We start from the raw sequence: 24301 nt of genomic DNA, 5'->3' as shown, positions 1-24301 counted from the left end.
GTCAAAACTAAACTACGATTTCTGTTAATTTAGGATGATGATGGCGATGTAAATAATTTATAATAATAATTATTATTATTATCATTATTATTATTATTATTATTATTATTATTATTATTATTATTATTATTCACTTTTTAATATAGGCCTACTTTATGGGGGGGGGGGGGGGGGGTTGAAGAAGCCTCATATGTTTGTCATTATTCCGTCAAGATGCAGTGTTTACCATAAGCGGTGTTTTTTTATGTGCAGCCTAAATGTATAAGAAATCTCTAATAACTGAGTATCAGAGCTACAGGTTTTTATTCGGCTGAAATCCTTTTCTTTTTTTTTTTTCCTTTTTTTCCCCTATATTTTCCTTGCGTCCGTGAACGCCACGCCAATGCTAACAGGCCTCCACACACGATTTGCGGGCTCTACATGGCTGTCACATGCCTGTACTGTTCATGAGCCCAGAATCGTCCATGTCGAATTGAATTGTTCAAACCGTGTGTGAAGGAAACGCATCGCTTGTCAGACAAATTGTGTAACGACGGACTCACAGCTCGAACAGAGGTTGTCTCCAGGAGACAGGGGGCTGACTTATCTCCTCAGTCATCTCATGCTGGCTCTCTGGGTTTACAGATGGATGGCTGCAGGCTGATCCTCCTGCACATTATCTGCTGTGTGACACTGCGGCCTGTGAATATGCTGAAGCTCTCACAGTTTGACCAATACCGTTGTCCGCTATTCATATCTGCAAAAGACGAAGCTGCACTTACATAAAGTAATGAAACATGACATTTTGTATTCAGAATGCGTTTTTGGCGACGTCCTGCAGAACACAACATGGATTTTGTTGTTAAAAGCTGCAGGCGGATGACTGAACACTGCACTGTTTCACAGCCCTGCTGTGTGTCTGGCGCTTTTACGCTTTATGTGCAAAAAAATCTGCCAAGCAGCGCCTTCCATGATCATGTCTCTGTCCCGACTATCTATCATTTAATGCTTGAGGCACATTTTGTAAATAATTTCATATTCGCACCTACTTGCATTTGTTGTCCTTTCTCTCTGCGTGTTGGGCCACCTCCCAACACCATTCAGCTGTGTGACAATTTATAAACCTGCTCCAATTATTAAAATGACCTAGTTAAACTTGTTTGATAATGTCACTAAATTGATGCGATTTAACCAGTGCGTCAGACAGCTAATGATTTGTAACAGAGTTATCATAATAGTGCCTTTAATATTTATCTAATGGGATGATTTGTCTTGATGTTAATTTTGTTTTTTTCCCCCCTCTTGTTCACAGATTTGCTCCTTTGTTTACCTTTTGTGGAATCTGCAGCAAAAGCAGCCTCTTGCCTCAGCAGGGCTGGTGAAGCTGAGCATACTGCACCTCTGCTGCCAGGAAGCTTGCACTTGTACCTGTTTATATCACAGCTTTCTTTCATGTGAAAGTTTTCTTCAGGCCCAGAATTTCCTAGTGACTCAAGATGATGGAAGAAGTGTGTAGGCCAAATATAGGAGTATTTCTGTATTGCTTCCTTTGCAGGAAAATTCCTGTATGTTCCATTAAGGTCACGGGCATCCTGAAACTTTTTAAAGGGAGGGGCATCTTTTCCTCTGATTTGTCTTCCTAACTGTAATGATCACCAGGTCATAGTTCACCCACTTTTTCAGAGATCAGCACCTTCATCCCCTCTCAATGATTAAATTGTTCAGAAGTGATGGATCACGTCCAGGCGTTTTACAGAAAACTGTCTGATCTTGTTACAGTGTAAATATCTACAGTTATAAATCAGACAGCGGCTCCACTCTGCCTTTTTTTTTTTTTTTTTTCCTCTGTCAGCAGAGACAGAAAGTGCACGGCTCTACCTGAGCTTGTTTACCTCTCAGTGCTGTATCTGAAAAACAGCTATAAAGTGTGATGACACAGGCACTCCCTCCTCAGCTATCCTCCTCATGTGTGAGCAAAGTCACTAAACCACCTTTTGTTTTTAATTTCCACATTTTCAACAAGTGAAGACATGCGGAACTTTTTCTCTCCTCAGTGCTGCTCAGACTAAACAGGCTACCTGTCCTGGTTACCAAGGCTGAGTCTGTTTGGTATCAACAAAAAATATGAATTAGGAAAACAAAACTAAAAAAAAAAAAAAAAAAAAAAAAAAATGCTTATTGCGACAGAATTTCGATGAAGCCTGATCGCAACAGTGTAAATGGCAGTCTGTATATTCTTGTGCCTAAACATTTTTCTTGTCACCCCCGTCCAGCTTCCCCTCCTCCACCTCCTCTCCCTCACTGGACTCCAGCAGGATCCATGATGTAATGGTGAAGAAGAATCGGGTAAAACAAACCAAAATCAAACGTAAATCTGCACCTTCTTTATTTTTTAAGAGCGTTTTTCTTCTCTTGTTCCTCATTAGAATTAATCGCATCCAAACACAGACATCAAACGCAAAGCTGCTGTCGCCTAATCTGTGTTCAGTTATTACAGTTACAATCTCCCCATCAGGAACCGAATTAACGCAAATGTGCGACGAGTTCAATATGGAAAATACCGATAACGCTGCTTTCTCATTCTGATCGGAAGCAGAATATTTTCGCTCCAGAAATATGATCGAAAAGATGAAACAAATAAACCGTGAAGTGAATGTGTGATTTAGTTTTAGCCTGTTGTGTTTATATCCAGCGCCTGTCAGAAGCTTTTAGCTGTTCTTCGTGTAGACTGATGATAATGATGGAGCTGAATCCTGCCTTCTCCGTTAGCCAACACTCCAGCAGGCTACACCTTTGATCCAATTAATTGGAAACATGTCACAAATGTTATTCTTTCACTAGGTTGATTTCATGTGTATCCGAGCTTCCAAACATCTGTTTTCCCGCGTTAATATCACAGTCAGTCAGATTATGTCTTCAGGTTGCAGGGCTGCAGGAAGCTACATGGAGGACATAAGAGAAACACACGATAAGATGTAAAAATCCATCATCATACAAGGTTGATGGAAGCAGTGATGGGAAGTCACTAACGTTTGCTCAAGTTCAAGTTTGAGCTTTTTGACTTTTTCCTTTTTCGTTCTACAATTCAGAGGCAAATATTGTGGTTTTTACTCCACTACGGTTATTTTATAAGTTTGGCCACTGCGCAATTTGCAGTTTCAGGTTACTGATACAAAATATAATCAATTAATAAATAATGATGAGTTATTCCAGGTTTATTATAGGATCCCAGGAGGCAAATTCACAAGATACCGAGCAGTGTTTAAAAAGTCACGAAGATTAACCTCAGATTCACCAGCTGCTACACTGACACACAAATAGTTATAATCCAATATTATGATATACAATATTTTGAAATGGACCTTTAAACATAATGCGCACTTTTGCTACTTTAAGTACATTTTGATTCGTATAATTTTGTACTTTTACTTCTAATTGTGAATGCGTGACTTACTTGAGTATTTCTGTGCCGCTAGTTTTACTGACGTTAAAGATCTGAGTTCTTCATCCACCACTGCATCAGAAATCTTAAATAACTAAAGGCTAAATAGCACACAAATAAATAAATAAATAAATAGACAAATAAATAAATAAATAAGGTTTAAAAAAAAACCCTAATAGGCTACCATGTTAAGGAAAAGAACAGCGTCCATGTCAAGTGCGGAAATCGAAGTTAAGTTGTTTCCATATTGTCAGTTTATGGCAAATAACATTTTAATGGAGGCAACACATAATAACTGAACTGGAAATTTAAAAATAATAACAATAATTTGATCTGTATTTAAATATTTTTCAAGAGTCAAATCCCCATATTATTATTATTATTATTATTATTATTATTATTATTGTTATTATTATTATTATTATTATTATTTAGGATGCAGCTGTCCTGACTGATGTCGGACTGAGCCACCGTGGCTCTAATCCGCCACTGATTCCTTTTTGTGGTCCCAAGAAAGTAGTGCAAGGCAGATTTCCATATCTGTAGCCTGGCAGAGTGACGCAGAGCCGCTGTGCAGCTCAGATTATCCGTGCAGAAAAGCAGCAGAGCGGTGAAACAAATGTTCCCAGTTCCCGGTTTACTGTTCCCAGTAAGATCCTGCGGGAAATCCAAACCACCACTAATAGGTTATTATGGGGACACGCAGTGATTTCTTGTTTCACAGAGGGGGTTGGAGGTCTGTCATCTCATACTAACTGTCCCCAAACTGACTGACATCTGCAATAAGATACACAAGTTATAGAGTGTGTGAGTGTGTGTGTGTGTGTTGCTTTGAGAAACAGGGCCCAGCAGTTTGTCACCCATAAGCGCCACTAATCCGGGTCATTACGGCGGAGCGGGAAGGGCCGTTGTCTCCAGCTGTTTGATACAAATAAGATAAGACTATATGGAGCTTTAACGTGTGGAGGCTGCAGCTTTTTTTTTTTTCTTTGGGGGGGGGGGGGGGGGGTGCCATCGCTCGGGCGCCTTTAAAATAACCTGCACTGATGACTCTAACCTTTGCAGCCCAAACGGCGGTGACACCATTAAAGTCTTTCTGCAGGTTAGCACTTCTCCCGGGCTGAGAGGCGCAGTAACTTTAGTGCGGCCTTAATGAGGACGAACGCGGGTTAACGACCTATGTAGTCGTGTTTCAGAGGCCGGGCCTGGGTTTCAGCAGAGAGGGACAAAAAGAAACAATATTTACGACACTTTTAAGCATACATCACTTTGACATCTGTTCGTCTGGCACCTGGCATCCATTAGTATTAAATATTTCATTCCGCCCTAATTTGGAGCTCTCTTTGTCCCGCACCAAGGACACTGGAGGGGGGGGGGGGTGGGGGGGTGGAGAGCTCTACCTTTACGCGGCATTTCCTTTGTGCAGAAAAGTGCAAATGGGGTGTTGATGCAGACCACACCGCCGTGTTCTGCACTCAAGCCGAGGAACCGTTGAGTCAAACCTGGATTGGGCTTATATTGAATTTCCTCATCCATTAAGATGCCTGCATAGGCGCAGAAACATTCCTGTAATTAGTCAGGTTTGGCTACAGCAGCGTAAGGTTTTTACACAGTGTTATTAGATTACTGAGTGCACCGAGTGTTCAGTATCCTCATAAACAAACACAGGCCGACCAGAGTCAGACACACGTCAGCGAGAAACGTGACAAAGTCCAGTCCTCTGATATTTTTGCTGTTTGATTTGGAGGAAAATAAACATATCAAACTTGGGAATGATAGAAATGAGAGTGACTTTTTCTTCACAATCTGCAGCTGTATGGCGTGAGATGCAGTTCTCTCTATTCGCTGAAGAACCGGCCACTTCACAGGATCAGATCTCTGAAATCCAGCCGACCTGCAGTGCGCTGACACTCCTGGCATCTGGAAGGTGAGGCTGCTGCTGCATTTCACAGTGCAAATCAGTGACGAGCTGCATGGGTTAGTGGCTCAGGAATAAAGGAGGACATTGCTGAACCAGTCAGACAAGGGGCGGGAAAAATCTCTCTGAAGTTTTGACTGGTGACAGTATTTGAGAATAAAACCAAAGGTCTGCAGCATCCGTTTTGATTCTCTGAAGGCTCCCTGTGTGTCCTCGTTGGTCACACTGTCCTCACAGGGTCACTGGTGCTGCTGATTCAGAGCCAACACACACTGAAACCGCACAGCCTGCTTATTCCAAATACAGTGGCGCCATCTGTTGGACATTTAAGAAATACATGCCAGGCCTCACTTCTCCAGCAGTATTAATAACTCCCTAAATCTGCCACTCACGGGTGTGTGAAGTCTGTTAGATATAATGTAAATATGTTTTATTCGTCTTCATTGGCTGGTTCATCTTGTTAAAAGAGTGCGTGGCGTTATTATCACATTCAGCTCCCTCTTTCTGTTTTTAAATTTTTTAAACTTAAATTCCACAAGTGCAAAAGTCTAGGGCAAAACCTAAAGTAAAGTAAGGATGCTTGAAAAATGTATTTTTACTTTGTATTTTTCTAAATCTAATTGGTGAGACCACCCTTCACCTTTAAAACAGCGTCACCTCTCCCCAGCTGTTTTTCCAGGTACTTGGCAGATAGGTTGTTCCATGATCTCTGGTTTTCCTCTGTGGACTCAGGCTGTCTCAGTGTCTTCTGGGTCTTCATGTGATCCCAGACTGACTCCATGATGCTGAGGTGGGGGCTCTGTGGGGGGTCAGACCACCTGTTGCAGGACTCCTTGTTCTTCTTGTGGATGAAGACAGTTTTTTTTATGACTCTGGCTCTATGTTCTGGTTCGTTGTCCTGCTACAGACGCCTGATCAGACGCCTCCCTAATGGTATTGCATGATGGGTAAGAAGCTAAAACTTTTCCACAGCACTGTATGGATAGTTATTTTAATATTTCTCTTACATTTTGTGATAATTCCTCCTGCATTTATTTGTTTTTCTTTTTGTGTATGAAAAAGTGCTGAGGTGAGTTTTTTTTTTTTTTTAATTAGATGTGCTTCCACCTGACTGTATCAAATTAATGACTGATTTGATCTAACACTGAAAAATGCCTGTAGGCCACAGCCTCAGTGACTGAGCCTTTGCCTGTTCATGTGCAGGGCTGGATGGTGGCAGCTTCTCCTCTCTCCACAGATATAATTTCCTTTAGTGAGGCAGTGAACTGTAACTACAATAACAACAGTTTATACTGTTTTGCATACTGACTAAACTGATAGTTACACAACAGGCTGCCAAGAATGAGCTGTGACAGGTACAAACACTAATGCAATCAAATCACCCCCTCTGAGAAACGGTTGTATGTTTGTAGAGCTGCCGTTGTTTTTATAATGTCTCTGTGATGAAACCACATTATTTTAGTTATTTGATTTATACTTTAATTTAATAATAGGCTGATGTGAACTCCACCCACAGTGAGTGGTTGGGGGTGTTGGTGGTCTGTCTGTCAGTTTCAGTGAATGCCCTATAGAGGGCAACCAAGTATCGTACATGTCAGATGAAGAAGCAACAGCTCAGACTTTGTTTGACAGCGACTGATATCACTCTTCTTTGTTCTCACAGTGCATCTCATAAAAGCACAAGATCCAAACAGGTGAACACAAACTGCTTTGAACAGGAGTTATAAAGAACAACATTTTATCTCCATACAAGCTCATGTCGTGAAGTCTGCAGGTTATTATGATTCACCCTGTTGGTGAAACAGTTTCTGTTCAGTACTGATTCATGATTAATGCTGCTGCTGCTGCAAACTGTAAATACTATCCATCATCTGAGTCTCAGGAGCTGCAGATCCTCGATGGAGCCTGAGTTGATGTAAGTGAACTCACAGTTTCTTAGTTCAAAGCAGACATTAGGCAACTTCGAGTACAGCGACTACATACTGTAGTTAGCTTAAAGATATAAACTGTACATGAAGACTTGTTTAATACAGTCAAAATGGTCATTACAAAATATACATGTCTTGTTATAATTAACAAGGTAGCTACTCAAGGTTCATCTACTTTTAACTATCTTTTTTTTTTTTTTTTGGCAGAGCAAGAAATAATACTTTCAGTTCTGAAAATGAAACATCTGTCCTGATGTTCAAATGTTCAGTAGTTTTGTTGCTTCCCATACAGACCTGACATCATCAACGTACCTACTGGGCTTCATGTCAGCGGTGACAGACTGTGTGGAAGCAGGTGAGGAAGCAACTCAGCTAAAAAGTAAGTGCTGTGTCATTATTTTTAGTAGACTCTCTTTTACATCTGCTTGTGTTTTACTCAGTATCCACTGATGGAAGGAGCTTGAGTTTGAAATGTTTTACTTCTTTTAATATGTCTGACTGGAGCAGTGGCTTATTCATCACACTGAAAATGCAGATCTTACAAAGAACTTTGTCACATGCAAGTAAATGTAGTTTTCTTGATTTTTAAAAAAATCTTCAGTTCACAATTAAAACATTTAAAAAATGTAATTTATTTATGCTAAAGTTATCTAGTCATATGAAATGTTTAAATACACAATAAAGGTTTCAAATGAAAGCTATTCAAAGCCTAAAGGAAAATACAAATTGAGAATACAATTGCGCTTTTGGCTTCCGCTCCTCTTCAAGGTCTGTGGTATTAATGGCCTTTTCCCAGTGCCAACATGTTGTTACTCTTAATTACTATTATTTTTTATTTATTTAAATAACATCATAATGTTCCTGTTAATGATCCGGGATCTTTTTCCCTTTCCCCTGTGTTGTGACAACTTTCCTGAAAATCCTCTTGGTACACACACTGGTCTTGTGTCTCAAATCACCGTTTAAACAAACCTGACTTTTTGACTCACTTTCACTGAGCAGCAAACACACAGCTGCTGCACGGTCAAGCAGCCTCACAAGACCCCAGTTTACTGCAGAGAGGGTGATGTGTCCGCCAAGTAATTATCCCCCGCAGCCCCTCTCCAAAATGCTAATGGTATTTACAGGACAGGGAGGGAAGGGAGAGGACACCAGTGGCAGGTGCAGCTGCTGGAGCATGATGCTACACTGAGCCTCCACACCGCGCTGCACCGAGGAGTAACAGAGGGGTCATTGTGGCTGTTAAGGTGATGGATAATCAGTCGGACTGGAATCAGATAAACGTCTCAGGGATTTATCTCTTTCATTGGTTTACAGTTTGATCCACCATGTTGTGTTTAGACCTGGAAAGCAAGTGTAGATGTCTGCAGATGGTAGAGCCAGTACCGTGGAGAATGTTTGTAACTGATATTAGCACTCATTAGGAGTTTAAAGGACAATCCACTTGATTTTACACATCAAGTTTAGTCTTCATACAAAGTGCTATTCATATGCTACTTGTGCCACTTTTTGAACACAGTTGTATGATATCATCTGTTGCTGAAAAAATAACCCCGGTGACTTCATCATTACTCAGCTTTGGCTTGAAGGAAGTAGCCATTTAAAATACCTGGGTGGTTTAATTAAAGAGCAACTGAGCTGGATCGAAAATGTAGACTTTAGAGTTTCTGCTGACACAGGGATTTTTCTTTCAATTTTTAAAAAATCCAACTCTTGTGAGTCTACGAACTTCATGTTAGTACAAAAACAAAATGCTACAGTACCCCCTTAAATATTTGCTTACTGTAAAGTGTTCATTGTATAGCACTTTCCAAAACTAAAAAGATAGAGTGCTTCACATTTAAAACAGTTAAGAAAACACGAAGTACAAGAACAAAGGTGTCAGAAAGAAGAAGAAGAGTTTAAATCAAGATTTTTTTCATAAAAAAATATTTAATTTGGAAAAGAGGACGGCTTTTCAAGATGAACAGTCTCCTTTCATTTTCAGCTGGGCTCAGGAAACATCCAGATACTGGTTAGCTGACCTAAGAGACTTAAGGTTACTCTATTGACCCAACAATATAGAAATATCCTCAGGGGGTTCACCATATGTTACCTCATGTAAAAATTACCATCAGAGGTATTTGAAGACATGACAACACTCTGCTTGTATCTGATTTTTTTTTCTTTCCACAAAACAAGTTAAATTTACTTGTTAAAAAAAAAACTTAAAATTGCATCTACTCTTTCTATCTCGATGAAAGTTTAACTGCAGGACACAAGATCTCTCAAAATTGGCTTCCAAGCTACAGTAGTTGTGAAGTCAAAAAATCATGCTCATATGTGCAGGTGTTAAACTCAGATTGAATGTGAGCCAAAGAAAATTTGCCCTTCAGCACATGAATGTGCAAACAGTCTTCTAGTGTCTGGACATCCATCATTCTGCAGGCTGGGAGATAAACATCCAAGTGAAGCAACACATTTTTGAGTGGAGGGCACTTTAATAACTAAGATTACATATAGACTTTCAACACTGGAGTAAATCACTGTCAGTGGGTCAGTGTTGGGCTGCAGGCTGTTCAGTCTACTTAACACTGACTGAGGTTCCCTGGTTGCTCAGGTCTAATATGTTAAAACTGTTGACTCCAGAACCATGTGAGGAAAATCTGCATTTGGCTGAGGAGGGACTGGGAATGGAGAGCTGAACAACAGAGTAAATATTTGGCAGTGGAGAGCTCTTGGGAGCTGCAGAGGACCCTCTCTGGCTGAAGCCTGTGGGTGTTAAATAGATTAAGGGGCTTCTGGGTCATTGTGGACTGAGAAAATTCCCGCTCTTTGGACATGACTTTTCTTTGCCTTTGCGTTGTTTTTGCTCTCCAATCGAGTGCTCTCTGTAAACTATCCACTCCAGCAAACCTGCGGTACTGTAATCCGCTGGTGTTTGTCAACCACTGGGAGGCCGATGTGCACACAGAAATGATGCTTGAAGGAGGGTTTAGTCCTCTCGGTTTGTGGTGAAAGCTTATTTCATCTTAAAAGTTGCTTTATGTCGCTTGTTTTCCAAGGATACATTCGTGCGTAATGTGCGTAAAGGCTTTTAATCAGAAGAGATAAAGGCTGATTCAGGAGCATTTTGAGATAATAATACAGGTCACCGACTTCGCTGAGCTCTGAAAATATAAAAGGAATTAAATACGTGCTGAATCACACATGTAATATTGCTCTGGACTATAGACTTGGCGGCAGTAGACGCAGAGCAGTAGATAGTGTCCCAGATCCTATTCAGCTCCATTCAAAACCATGACAACACGGAACAAGCTCGGATTTATCCTGCAAAGTTAAAGGACATTGTGCCGGGGCGTCAATCAGGCATTATAGCGGGACTGAACAAATGCAAAATCTTGACTGGAACAAATGCTTCCAACGGGTCTCGGACGCGGGGCTACATTTTCCCCTTTTGTTCCCCTCCTCTGGCTGGCATGTATTTGTGTTCCCTGTCGTCCGACCACCCAGGACGACTGGGGAGGCATGTCCACCACCACCACTCTCCTCCCCGGCCTCATGCACCTCGCTGAAGTGGATAAGAGCCGATATCAATATCAAATACAAGAGAAAAAACAAATCACAGCCCTCACATAAGGCGGGATTCATGCCCTGCATTTGATGCGTTTTATATGTCTGGAGGGACATACAGAGCCAAGATATCAGCCTGTGGGTGTCGGCAGAGGATGATCGGCTGTTTTCTATGTAAAGGAATACATTTTTAAAAGTTTGTTTTTATTTTTTTAAAGACACAAAAAAAAAGAAAGAAAAAAGATTAAAACATAGTGCGTTAGAAACCACAGTGCTCCCTTTAAGTTCTGCGCATGAGTCATGATTGATTAGCCTATCGATAATTCATCTTGATTACCATTGAGTAAAATCTTGTCAGCTGTGATTAGTCATTTCACTTTGTCAGAAACTGAATAAGGCGTGTTTAAGTTAGGAATAAAAGGTCAACGTACAAATAATTTGTCTGCAATGGAAGCATTTTTAATTACAGTTGCCTTTAACTCTTCTATTTAGTATTATAAGTCCTTTTTAGACAGTTAATACAGGTTTATAACACAATATAATGGAAATGTAAGCAGATATAAGGACGTGTCTCATATTATTACAACTGTGCTTCAATGTTGTCATTCGTTATCTGTTTTTATGCCAATTCCCACTTATAGCTGCCCACAGGAGGTGTTCAGAAATCCATTAATTAAAACTCAAATTTGAAATGAGAAATGTTCAAGTTAAGCTTAAAATGTTCTGAAATAAATGTTATTGTAGATGATGCAAAACGGAGTAAAAGGGAGAATTTTCGTGTTGATAATCCTCTGTATGCAACATAAGAAGTTTCTGGAACAAATGGACATCCTTGGAAATCCTCCACCATCCATAAACGTCGAAATTTCTCACGCCTGCAATTAATACGCCTCTAATGGACGTATTAGTTAAACCAACTCACAGGCATCAGGCTAATTGCTCACTTTGTATGCAAATGCTGGACACGTTGTTTGGGCGAGGGAAAGGAGGGAGTGAGGGAAGGGAGGAGGAGGAGGAGGAGGAGGGGGGAGTTTGATGATGGGACGGGCTCTGTTGTCAGTTGCCACCCAAGACGTGATTCAGCTCCAACAATTACCATTATCTGTTTCCCAGTTTGACGATACGGGACGAATCTGTAATGATGACGAGTGTTTCCTTCGCTCATTGTTGAGGCTCTGGGGTTTTTTTTCTTCTGTGGCTCCACACCTACCGTCATTGGGTGACAGCACTCCAGCCATTCAGGTACTCAGCGGAGGAGGAGGCTTTATAAGTACGCAGCCTTGTGTTTGCAGCTTATGGAGTGCTGTTTGTGTAAACACTGAGCCCAGTGCACACAGAGCTGGTGTTTGGACAGCGCGTAAAGTGGAAAGGATCTGCTGGGTTTTTTTTTTTTGTTTGTTTGGTTTTTTTTTTTTTTGCCTCCTTGGACAGACTTTACTTTGAGTGCTTGTTTATTTCTGCGCGAAACAAAACTCGGATTGACGGCAAGGACGCGCGATGGCTGCACCGACCAAGTTCAGTTTTTCCGTCAGGAGCATCCTGGATTTGCCTGAGCAGGATGCGGAGGCAGCGCCGCGGTCCTCCCCTGTGTACTCCTCCTGCTCCTCCAGCTCGCCCTACACCTCCTGGATGATGGACTGTGACCGGAGCCCTTGCATATGTAAGTGCATGTCTGAAGCAGCTACCGGTTGATGACGCTGGATTTGATAAAAGAAATCAAATATTTTGACTTTCATCCATCTCCCATAGCCTATATTACTCTATTTATTTTTACCAGCTTTATTTTGAAATTATAATGAGCCTTTATTTAGACCTTAAAAGATGATGCGCCCTCCTCAAGAAGTATTGTTATTAAGTAAGCTTATTTTGAAGATAGATGGATGGATGGATGGATAGATAGATAGATAGATAGATAGATAGATCAACCCGAGGAGAGAAGAGTCACATGTGAATGTCATATCAACATAAATCTCTATTATCACATCATTTCTGTAGGAATGTGAACTAACCTGAAGCCTTATTTATTTCTGCAGCTTCCGACGAAGGTAGTGTCGAGGCCTCCCCCGACTCAACCAAGCCGGATGACTCGTCCCCGGACTCAGAGCCCGACAAGAGCAAAAAGAGCAAGAAGCGTCGGGTTTTGTTCTCCAAGGCCCAGACCCTGGAGCTGGAGAGACGCTTCCGCCAGCAGCGCTACCTGTCCGGCCCGGAGAGGGAGCAGCTGGCCCGGATCCTCAGCCTGACCCCGACCCAGGTGAAGATCTGGTTCCAGAACCACCGCTACAAGATGAAGAGAGGCCGGGCGGACGGAGCGCTGCAGGAGGTGGAGATAGCGCAGCCTCCGGTGCTGCGCAGGCTCGTAGTTCCGATCCTGGTGCGCGATGGAAAACCTTTTCACACCTGCTTACTTGACACGGAGAAAGCTGGCTGTTTACCTCACTCCTCTCAAGCGGTACCCTTCCCCTTGGCTTACCCGTCTCTTCAGCATCCCTCCCCGGTCGCTCTTCCTCCCAGGTACCAGCACTTTCCCACCGCGGCGGCCTCCAGATTCGCCTGGAGAGACTTTTGGAGCGACTCGGTCCACTTTAACTCTTTCAAATGAAGGAGTCATTTCAACGCACAAACTCATTTAGAATTGCATCAAATGTTTTCTGAATGTTTAGCAAAATTTCGAGCAACTTAAACCTGTAGATTTTTCACTAGGCCGATATAGAACAAATGGTATTTTGCACATTTTATTTTGATATTTTTGCGCGTTATTTTTTAAAATGCTGATAATATTTTCACATACATGGGCTTATTGGTGTAGCCTGTATTTTTAATTATCCGCCGAGATAATGTATTTGTATGTTTCGGAGCCGTTTAAACATAATATTTGTATAAATAACTTGTTGTTGTTGAAGGCAAATAATGTACAGTAGGCTGCATTAAGCGGTAATAGAAGAGGTAGCAGCGAAGCTATTATTATAGCCTGAATGTTTGAAGGAAAAATAATGTTATTTGTTGTCGTTAAGGAGACTTTCTTTAAAGATTTTACCTGTTTAAACTGTTTCTATTTGTGAACAAAATTATTAATAAAATCTCTCACATATTTTGTATGATACATTTTACAGTATAATGTGCTTTCTTTTTAAAGTTCAGTCCAAAAAGTATAATCTGCATCTATTTCTAAAAAATAAACGAATGAATGCACAAGTACATATTTCATTTTATTTATTTTAGTCGAATTTAAGGTTGGTTTTCTTTTCCTGAACAGTGTTTAACCTCTCAAATGTGCTCAGTTTAGGCTTTGATTCTCTTCAGTGGTTTTAAAACCACAGTTTGTAGTCTGAAATATATTTAATTTGTAAAATCTAAAATATGTAGCAGGTCATGACAGGAGCTGGGGGCTTTTATAATGTTAAAAGAAACTAATTATGCACCCAAAAGCTGAGCAAACATGACTCCTAAAGGGACTGGATTTGCTTAAGCATAAGAATACCCAGTAAACATTACAGCCTCTCTCACTATAGCACCCTGTTGTCGTCTGGGCCCATGGGCGGCTTTTCACTTTTATACAATTAACCTTTGTTATTCTGAGGCTGTTAGCTTTATCTGTAAGTCTTGGTTTATGTACTGTAAGTCTGAAGAGAATATGATTTTTGATGGTGCAACAGGCTGAATTAAAGGCAGATGACTGACTCTCTTCGAGCTCTAATCCGAAATACTTCACTAGATAAGTGAACAGGTGCAGCTGTGAAGCAAGAGGCTTTTTATTCTTAGAACAAGGCAAGAAAAAGAAGCTTTTATTGATGTTTTTGACATATGTAGCTACACAGCATATTATTTTATTTGCACTTACATGGGCACTCAGACAGCTGTTTAAACCTCTCCTCAACACTGAATTACTTGTATAAAGTGCGGGGAAACACTGACTATAGTGTTAATCTTCATATTCTTAGATATTCTGAAATATACCTGACTCATTTTCAAGTCGTAATGTCACCTCGCTGCAGCGTCTCATTAGAATACTTATAATGAAAAATATGCTTCAGTGTTTAAAATCATGTCAGTATTTCATCAGTGACGAGGGGGGTCTTCTGCTTTCACGCCCCCTATAATGTTGTTTGCTCGTCCTGTGACCCTGCAGCCCATCGTCCCTGTCACCTGGCCCTTTGTCCCCCTCGCTGGGGCCACCTTGTATCACATATGGAGGGGACTGGCCGAACCCCTCAGCTCGCTGCATCTCCCCTTAAACACTCTTTTTGTCTGTGTGTCTCCCTGTGAATGGACCATTGTCCCTCATCCAAAAGGGACCGAGACAAAATCTTTAGTGTTTCAATTCTCGTGATGTTTAATCAGTCCCTGCGACAAATTTATGAGGTTTAACTGCACAATGGTGTTTTAGAGCATCTTGGGGTTTAAGGGTGACAAAGACAGGCTTTTAGAGGTTGCCATTGGTTTTTTAAGTTGGTCAGAAGAATTGTCTGAAAAGGATGGGCTTGTATTAGCCTGCCCATCCTATAGTTTTACTCACTGACCGCCCCGGGGCCCCTTTTAGGAAAGTTATAAGGTCCACATAAACTAGGCCACAGGAGGAGTTTTGTTAAGTTGTAGCAAACAACATTTAATGCATATTAGGTTTTAATGGCATCCAGACTTAGAAACACTGATTCTATACTTTTCAAATTTTAGCGCTAATCATTTATTGACACATTTTTTATTTTAGAAATGCATTTCAAAAACTAAAGTTGCTCCAGCTTTGGAAATCTTTTCATAGGACAGATTTTACTGTGGCTCATCTTGGTCCATTTGCAGAGAGCATGGTTGTCAAAAAACCTGCAGGATAGGCTGCAAAGCTAACAAAATATATCTGTTTATAGACTCTACTCATACTCTTGGTTATATGAAGGACAACACTGATTAGTTTTAAAATTTTGAAGCAAAACAAAACTGATGATTTAACATAGACATATACAGTATAACAAGACTTTGACTGAGTACAAAGCATAAATATTTGGGGTTGGTGCCAAAATTCACGTTTATATAGTGTGTGTGTGGTTTGTTAAAGGGAGGCTAATGAGAAAAAAAAAAAAAATATATATATATATATATATATATAAGATAAAAACGTGGATAGATAAAATAAATAATAATTAGCAGTTTTATAACTTGCATAAGCCCATGTGACACTATTTGGAAGTGAGACTGATTTATTGCCTCTCCTGGAGATTGATGTGCTTCCAGCCTGAATTCATTGCAGGTGAATGACAGCAGGTGGAGGCATTTAGACATTTAGATGTCAGAAGACATAAAAAAAAAAAAAAAAAAAAAGCCTGTCTCTCACAAACAGGAGAGAAAAATCTGAAAACGTAATCTTATACAGCAGAAGTGTCTCAGGGACCCTTGGTTGGGATCCTCTGCAGAATGTGATCTATGATAGATGCACAGTTAACATTCTGTTTTGAAGCATGTCCCTGAATCCCTGAATCCCTGAAAACGAGCCGTCAGGACTGCATAACTTTGTGATGTCACAACAAAGCAGTCGCCACCCTCAGCCATGCCACAAGCCTGGCCCACCTGGACCCGCCTAGCAGGATTAGATTTCTCTGAGTCTTTAGTGGAAAATATGGGACCTTTAAGCTGTCTGTATCCAAAATGCATAGTATTTTTTTTAAGCAAAAAGTCAGTTCTCAATCTGACTTCTCATTTATATATATATATATATATATATATATATATATATATATGTCAAAGTAGAAAGCTGCCAGCAGCCAAAAATGTAAAGGAAAAAAAAATAAAAAAGCAAAATATAGTTGCCTATTTCCAACAGTTAAAGAAGGATTATACAAGTCATTTTGCTGCCAGCATGTAAAATGTTGAATTTATGAACATACACAAATGTCCAATACAACTCTAATTAGGAAATCTAACTTTAACAATGAGAAGTAGTCCTTTTTACATGTACAGCAAATTAAATATTTTGGTGTCATTAGTGCCAGCAATGACTGTGGATCTTTGGTCTGACCTTTGACCTTTGAAAACATTCCAAAAACATATATTTTTTTTCTTTTTATGACATGTCAGAGGAGATACCATCTTATTTTAATAGGATCAGTTTGGTAAATGAACATGTATGATATTACACAGCCTGTGGTGAGACTGAAGGACAAAAGATAATGGACAACTGAAAGAGTATAAGACAATAACAAAGGGTTGTATTCCAGATCTTTGTCTTTAAATGACACATAATTACGTATAAAACCATCCATTTTCTATTGTTGTACCTGTTAAGAATTTCATTTAAGTGTCCCTCCACTCAGAAACGCGGTTTTCTTTTACTTTACTTAGATCTTTAATGTTTGAGTGTGCATGAAGGTGCATGTGCAGTCTGACTCGAGAAGGCTGTTTTCACATCTGTCTACTGAGGATAAATGTGTCTCTGTGGTCACATTAAATCTGATTTCAACACTTGTATGTACAAGAATAATTTTATGACATCACAATGAAATCTCCACTTCACATATGAACCTTTCAGTGAAGTAGAGGACATCTTTTGTCTGGCAGTTCACCTTAAGAAACGCACAGTAGAAGAAGGAAGGTGACCTTTAAAGCGCAGTTTCTGAATATGGACTGTGTGCATTTGTCATGGACTGAATGTTTTGATACTTTCATAGTATTACTATAACACCTAGACCTGCTTTATAATAAATAAAAAAAAAGACAGGGACATCTCACCTTCTACAGTATTGGAGCTTTTAAAAGACAAAAGAGGAAGTTGGCAATAATGACCCAAAATGAACCGCAGAGGGTTAAACTGTGAATTGCAGTGATGCTGTCAACTTTCCCATCTTCAGCAAATCCTTCTGTGACCAGTTCTTGTGCGTCTATGATCCAGCTCTCCACTAGATGGCGGGATAGGACACAGTATCGTTTTAGAAGCCAGTCCCTCACCTCTTGTGTTGAGAGAGAACAAACTGTGCGTGTCGTTTTGTGGATGGGGGCAGCCGGCAGATCCACTAGGGGCCGTGCTTCACTGGAAAAACACCGTGCTTTACTTCACAGTTTGCTTCGCAGCTGCTGATTGGGCGCAGAAAGATGGCCGCTGCCCTCAGTGACGTGTGGCCGCTTGGATCGACGCCATGAGTAAGTGTTTGGTCAAAGGTCGTGTACAGTCACTTACAATACACTTTCTTGTTCTGAGCATTAGCCTGTGTTTAGTTCACCATGACGGAGAGTCGTGGAAAAAGCGAGAGACTATTGATGAGTGCAACTTTCTGTAGTTTCAGTGTAAAGAAGGAAACAAATACAGGTGGGAATCCATGCGGGATGATGAAGCACACCCAGTGTCCAATTTTCTTCCTTTTCTGACCTCCTTCTGAGCTTCAGTTGGTTTTTTTTCCTCTGCAGCTCATTTCCTGGCAGATCAAGAGCTGTGAGAGCTGTCATGAAAGAAAAGGGGGAAAAAGTTTTGAGGAGACCGAGAGGAGGCAACAGCCCACCTCTAATCTCGGATGTTAGATAATGCTGCAGACATGCAGGATGTAGGGCTAATTGGTAGAAGGTATTGGTATTAAAGTGGTCCTGAAATGCTAGGCTACATGGTTTTTGCTTGGAAAGTAGAGTTATGATCTCTATAATGAGTTGTTTCATATAGGCTACCTCTGCAGATATGCGCAGTGGACACGACAGTGCGGATGTTTTGGTCTTTTTCATGCACCACTGGAAATAGATGAGATATTTCTGTGGACGGATATTTTTATGTGTGCATTTGATAATATATTCTCACTTGTATCCCAGTTTCTCTATGGCGACACTTTTATGTGGGCATGAACATTTGCAGTGAAATGTTTTTATAAAAAGAAAAGAAGAAATTATTTATTTTTTTATAATGGGAAGTAATCACAATAAGTAACTTCCTTTAAAAAAAAAAACAACTTTTCATTGCACTACTTATTTCCCTCTTCTTGAAGTTGTTCCCTGGATTATATCATGCGTCAATCAGTTCATAAACAACAACCTGAAGCCTCGATAACAAAGGCTCGATAGCCCCATACCCTCCACTTCAAAGTGTCCTCATTATTCTGAGGAATTAGCCGGAACATTTGGACTAATTACCGCTAATTGACCATAATTGCTGTGTGCCAGAACAGGGAAAAAGGTACTGATTAAGAATGTCTTGCGAAATTCCGTAATTACGGAAGGCATAAGCAGGATTTACCTTGGATGCAGACGCTGTAATTTTAATTGCCAGCGATTATATGGCCTGTGAATTATACGCCCGCACCTCGGCTATCATCCAAGCAATTTATTTTAAGTGTAATATTTAGCCTCGGACTATATGGTAATATTGCTTCATTAAAGATAATTGTAAGGCAATAGGAGGATATGGGTTGCCGTGATGTGTGCTGGGGCTCTTTAAATTGGACCAGTGCATCTGAAAATAGTGCACAGATGATCCGACGCGCAGGCAGGCGTGAAACATGCAGCCAAGCAGCCACTGAAAGACGCGAGTGTGGCTGATGATCCCCGTGACAAACTGTCAGTGATCTGCGCGCCACTGCTGTAATGGGACTTGACTCCACACACGCAGCCTGGCGGCTTGTTGCTGAGGGTGCACCGTCATTCGTTTGAGTTGAACCAAAATGACAAGCAATAAATCACAAATATTCACGCTTTTAATTTTTCGAAATGAAACAGAGAGCCCGGGTTCAGGGTCATCGAGGGGTAAAGCAGAGCCCCGGTGTTACAGCTGAGTGTGTCTGCCACCAGAAGACGCTGTGTTTCTTTAATTCCTGCGTAAGGAGACGTGGGTTCAACCTGCAGGCACACGCTTCTGTCAGGAGCTGGTGGCATCTGCTGCTGCGACCAGACCTTTACCAAACCAACATCTTTACACAATACTCGCTCCACTCTTTTTCCAGTAGCCATAGTTTCAGCTCCGATATGACCCTGACAGCCACAGATTGTGTAAGTTAGAAGTTATTACATCGATTTGCTTATTATTATTTTAAAAAATATATATATTATATGTCAGTAATTTTGTAATTGAAAATGAGATGACAGGATAAATCGGTAGCCGAATATAACATATATATATGATTAAAGGCGTTTGCTTTATTATTACAAGAAGATATTTGCACATGTTAAAAGTAGGCTACTGTAAGTACAACAATTCCAATAATAACATTAAGAATTATTTTATTTTAACTGTAAAATAATTGTTTTAATTCCTATTTTTGGGGTTTAATATAGCGCAGAAAAACCCCCCCACATAAAGCTTTGTGTAAAAGTTGACTGTTGACCCATAGGAAACTGGGCTGTTTCTTGGCTTCAGAGCTGCCTGGAAAAAGGCAAAAATCTTTTCTCCTTCTGCTGCGTAAAATGCCAGAAATGAGACGTGATTGAGTTGCACTGTTCTGGCTCCTTGAGCATTAAGGCGAGATGCTGCAGAGGGCTACCTGGTTGTGCTGCAGGAGAGTACTTGAACGCCGTTAACTTCACATGAGAGCCTCTCCTGCTCCAGACTCTATTTTGTTTTTGGTCTTTTTGTTGTTTTGTTTTTTTGTTGTTTTTGTTTTTTTTTTTTAAACCAGGTCTCTTAGAGAAGTGTGTGCGTGTGAATTTAGGTAACACGCTGCTTGCGTCCAATGATATCAAAAGAAAAAAAAAAAAACCAAGGGGGGGTTAATCATTTACGCAGCCACTTAACACGCGGATGTGTATTTATTTACTTATCAGTATCAGTCAGTTTCCCTCCCCGCAAGTGCACTTTTGCATGTCTGAGTACGATAAGGCATAACACAAACAATCCTGCAATCACTGGAGGCCTCTCATGGCCATTAAAAGTCAGTAGTTCAACCGAGGAGTGGTTCTCCAACTCTCAAGTCCATATAGGCCTCCTTTCATCAAGAGGCCCTCGTAAACATCACTACAGTTAATAAAGTGTATTGTGGTCACTGCAAACCCAAGGTGCAGCCGCCTGTTTATCAGCGGCTCCGACGACTCACAAACTCCAAACGCAGCTGCAGCAGCTGCAGCAGCGAGTCCGGACACCGCCTGCAGCCGCCGGCACCGACATCTCTGACCGCGCACAGCGCTTATGTTATTGTTGGTGAGAGGGGAGCACATGTCTTGTAAGTGAAATTACGCTCAGCGAAAGGAGGCTAGAGCTGTTTTTGTATTGTTGCGGATGCCCCGCCTCTGATGGTAGCCTTAAACCTGGCACCCAGCTAAAACAAACCAAAGCCAGCACAGAGCTCCCACTCAATCCAATTAAGGCGGACTTGAGGCGCTCTCCTACGTGTTCATCTACCAGGATCGACGTTGAGACAACAGGAACCAGAGGGGCTTTGGCCAAAAAAAGAAAAAAAAAAAAGAGAAGGAGAGATTGCCTTGCCTTCTAATTTCTCCCTCTCCAGCCACAGAACAATGTCGATGAGCCCTAAGCATACGACTCCTTTTTCTGTTTCCGATATCTTGAGTCCCCTTGAGGAGAGCTATAAGAAATTAAGTATGGAGAATAACAACTTGGGGGCACCTCTCACTTCTTACCGGCAGCCGCAGGTTTCCCAGGCGGCGATGCAGCAGCACCACATGGGCCATAATGGGACTGTGTCTGCGGCTTACCACATGACTGCGGCAGGTGTTTCTCAGCTGTCACACACGGCCATGGGGGGCTACTGTAACGGCAACCTGGGCAACATGGGCGACCTGCCGTCTTACCAGGACGGCATGAGGGGCAGCGCCACGGCCACCGGCTGGTACGGAGCCAACCCAGACCCGCGCTTCTCCACCAGTGAGTACCCCGCACCTGTACCTGGAGTTGTCGCAGGGTGCATGCTTAGCGCCGCACTGAGCGCTTTACTGTGTTGTTTCTGTCGACTGGGCTGTGTTTGTGCGCAAAGGTGGACATTCTCCATATCCTTCTGGTATAGATTTCCTCATCTGTGTTTATTAGGCAGGGCAAAGATCTCCATGCATTTAATGCACGCCTGCAACACCTGGAGAAAAAAGTCTCACCGGAGGAGCATGAATGACCAAATTCCCCTCTAAGCTTTGCGGGTTCATTTACAATAGTTTATTAACCGGTGTCGACTCTTCCATCACGTTAATACAACAAAAATATGCTGTCAGTTATTAACTTTTTCTGCACTTGTTCGTTGATAGGATTTGACAGTCTGGTTATTTATGAATGTGGACTCTGACGCGCATTGTGGGTTTGGGATTTATGGATCATGGCACCTGCTTCTTTGGGAAAATTTTTGAGAGTCTTTTCTCACCTGCTTGTCAAAATGCAAATATTGTTGTGTTGCACTTTTTTTTTTGACCTGCCATAACAAAAACATAACAGGGTTTTAATTAGGCTACATGGGTTAATGGAATTGTAATCCATCAAAAATCAACCAGTCTCCGAACCTACAACAAATTTCCCATAGGGGTTTTCCACATGAACGCAGACTTATATTTCACTGTGTTAAAGTCAGTCATTTCATTGTATTTATGCTCCTTTTCCCCCCTTAGTTTCTCGCTTCATGGGCTCTTCTTCGGGCATGAACATGGGCAGTATGGGCAGCCTCAGCTCCCTGGCGGACGTGGGTAAAGGCATGGGCTCTCTGTCCAGCACCCCACGGAGAAAGAGGCGAGTTCTGTTCTCCCAGGCGCAGGTCTACGAGCTGGAGCGACGCTTTAAGCAGCAGAAATACCTGTCGGCGCCGGAGAGGGAGCACCTGGCAAGTATGATCCACCTCACCCCGACCCAGGTGAAAATCTGGTTCCAGAATCACCGGTATAAGATGAAGAGGCAGGCCAAAGACAAAGTGTCCCAGCAGCAGATGCAGCAGGACAGCGGCTCCTGCCAGCAGCAGCAGCAGCAGTCCCCACGGAGGGTGGCCGTGCCGGTGCTGGTGAAGGACGGGAAGCCGTGCCAGGGCACCGGCCACACACCCACATCCTCCGCACAGACGCACCATCAGCAAGGGGGCAATGTCATGATCATGTCCAACAACACGTCCGGCCTCGGGCAGCATCAGAGCCAGCAGGTGGGAAGCACAGGTCACTCTCCAGATTTGGCGCCGCACTCCTCCAGTCCGCCGTCACTGCAGGGCCAAGTGGCCGGCCTCTCCCACCTCAACTCCCCCGGCTCCGAGTACGGCTCGGCCCTGCAGTGTTCAGCCCTGTTATACGGCAGGACGTGGTGACAAGAGGCGCCGGCTTTGATTTGAAACCTGTCAAGACTTCTACAAGTTTCACTGTAAATGCGCGCATTTGAAAAAAGAACCGAGTGAAATCGGTGCAGCTCTTCTTGAATTTCCACCTTCTGGGAAGAGGTGTGACTTGTATGGAAGAAACGTTTGTCCAGAAACTGCGGATGTGAAAGTCTTGGGATTTATTTATGTAAATTATATTGAGAGAGAGGAAGAATCAGCAGTCAAATAGGCCGCGTTAGTTGGGGAGAAAGTGAACCCGGACAGGGAGGCACGTAGACCACAGGACTGCTGAACATGGGTGCTGTTAAATTCCCTTTCACAAACAAACACACCAGATGACTCTGATTTATAATAGAATTTAATGTAAGCCGTAGATCTAGCTTGTATATTTCTGTAAGAGGTTTGAATTTTAGCTATCTGTTGTACAAAGTTTTTGACGCTATTGCCGGTTTGTTGTCGTTTCATTGGTATTTGTACGTTTTATTTCTTTGTAACTTATATAGATATTTGACTTACTACAAAACAGTCCTATTAATAAATTATGGAAACATGACAGCTAAGCTTTTTATTGTGAAATATTTCAATGCGGTGTTAAACAGTGGAAATAGGTCTTTGGAAAAATCAGCAAATACAAACATAACTATTATTATTATTATTATTATTGATAATCGTATTGTAGTTTTAATTATATAAGATATTTTTTCCTTTTTAAGGAGGTGATTTTATTTATTTGTTGTGGACTCATTGAGAAATTACAGGATGTAAATCTGAACATTTAAAAAAAATGATCATCTCAAGAACCGGTCACTCCACGTTGCTAAATAGATTCAGGTTTGGCAAACTGACAAAACTAAATACTAAATACTATATCAACACTCAGGCTTTTATTGTGAAATGACAGTTAAATAGTGGAGCCTGTTTTTCGGTGATATCCTCTGACAAATCACACACCTCTCAGTCTTATCGTGAAATGCTGCAGCTCACACAAGCATGGCCTGCAGAGTAAACTCAGCCTTTATGTACTTTTTTTTTTCTTCTTTCTTTTCTCTTTCTGTGTGTGTGTGTGTGTGTGTTTTCTGTGTGAGTCAGAAAGGTGAGGTCTCTCGGCTCCCAACATCAAACACTAGCGCTGCTCAAAGGGCAGCTTATCGATGAGATCCCTGACCAAACAGCGCGCTGTTCCTCTCAAATAACTCGCGGATCCCCGTGTCGGCGCTCGGCTATCGGCTGCTCTATCAATAATCAATCAGTGCATTGAAAGGAAAAGGCGAAATGCTTGTTAGTGTCCGGCGTC

At 41.6% G+C, this 24301-nt stretch overlaps 2 protein-coding genes across 8 annotated transcripts; both read left to right on the top strand.

Moving 5' to 3' along the window:
- Positions 1–1991: 1991 nt before the first annotated feature.
- On the top strand, positions 1992–23562 carry nkx2.1 (NK2 homeobox 1). 7 transcript variants are annotated; one of them, XM_071498385.1, is made up of 6 exons: positions 1992–2347; positions 5234–5348; positions 6007–7254; positions 7560–7646; positions 21359–21596; positions 22322–23562. In XM_071498385.1, the coding sequence occupies exons 5-6, from the start codon at positions 21380–21382 to the stop codon at positions 22996–22998; spliced, it is 894 nt and encodes a 297-aa protein (XP_071354486.1). In that variant the 5' UTR covers positions 1992–2347; positions 5234–5348; positions 6007–7254; positions 7560–7646; positions 21359–21379; the 3' UTR covers positions 22999–23562. The 7 variants fall into 7 exon arrangements, with proteins under 7 accessions (XP_071354486.1, XP_071354489.1, XP_071354488.1 ...); XM_071498386.1 differs by lacking the exon at positions 1992–2347 and having other exon boundaries at positions 4923–5348; positions 6007–6286; positions 7003–7254; XM_071498388.1 differs by lacking the exon at positions 1992–2347 and having other exon boundaries at positions 4922–5348; positions 7560–7622.
- nkx2.9 (NK2 transcription factor related, locus 9 (Drosophila)) lies at positions 7656–13917 on the top strand. Its single transcript, XM_071498391.1, has 2 exons — positions 7656–12479; positions 12853–13917. The coding sequence occupies exons 1-2, from the start codon at positions 12317–12319 to the stop codon at positions 13419–13421; spliced, it is 732 nt and encodes a 243-aa protein (XP_071354492.1). The 5' UTR covers positions 7656–12316; the 3' UTR covers positions 13422–13917.
- Positions 23563–24301: the final 739 nt, after the last annotated feature.

The sequence above is a fragment of the Trachinotus anak genome, unplaced genomic scaffold (assembly GCF_046630095.1).
Source record: "Trachinotus anak isolate AG129_WGS33_773 ecotype Australia unplaced genomic scaffold, CSIRO_AGI_Tana_v1 ptg000015l, whole genome shotgun sequence".
Lineage (NCBI taxonomy): Eukaryota > Metazoa > Chordata > Actinopteri > Carangiformes > Carangidae > Trachinotus > Trachinotus anak.
The sequence above is the reverse complement of the archived record's forward strand: the minus strand, read 5'-3'. Positions and strand labels throughout refer to the sequence as shown.

What these genes read in the sequence shown, in the direction of transcription:
- nkx2.1 (XM_071498383.1), top strand. Translation starts at nt 21,230, where the DNA reads ATGTCGATGAGCCCTAAGCATACGACTCCTTTTTCTGTTTCCGATATC. An exon ending in AGACCCGCGCTTCTCCACCA is followed by an intron (nt 21,597 to 22,321) that starts GTGAGTACCCCG and finishes TTCCCCCCTTAG; the next exon opens with TTTCTCGCTTCATGGGCTCT.
- nkx2.9 (XM_071498391.1), top strand. Translation starts at nt 12,317, where the DNA reads ATGGCTGCACCGACCAAGTTCAGTTTTTCCGTCAGGAGCATCCTGGAT. An exon ending in TGACCGGAGCCCTTGCATAT is followed by an intron (nt 12,480 to 12,852) that starts GTAAGTGCATGT and finishes TTATTTCTGCAG; the next exon opens with CTTCCGACGAAGGTAGTGTC.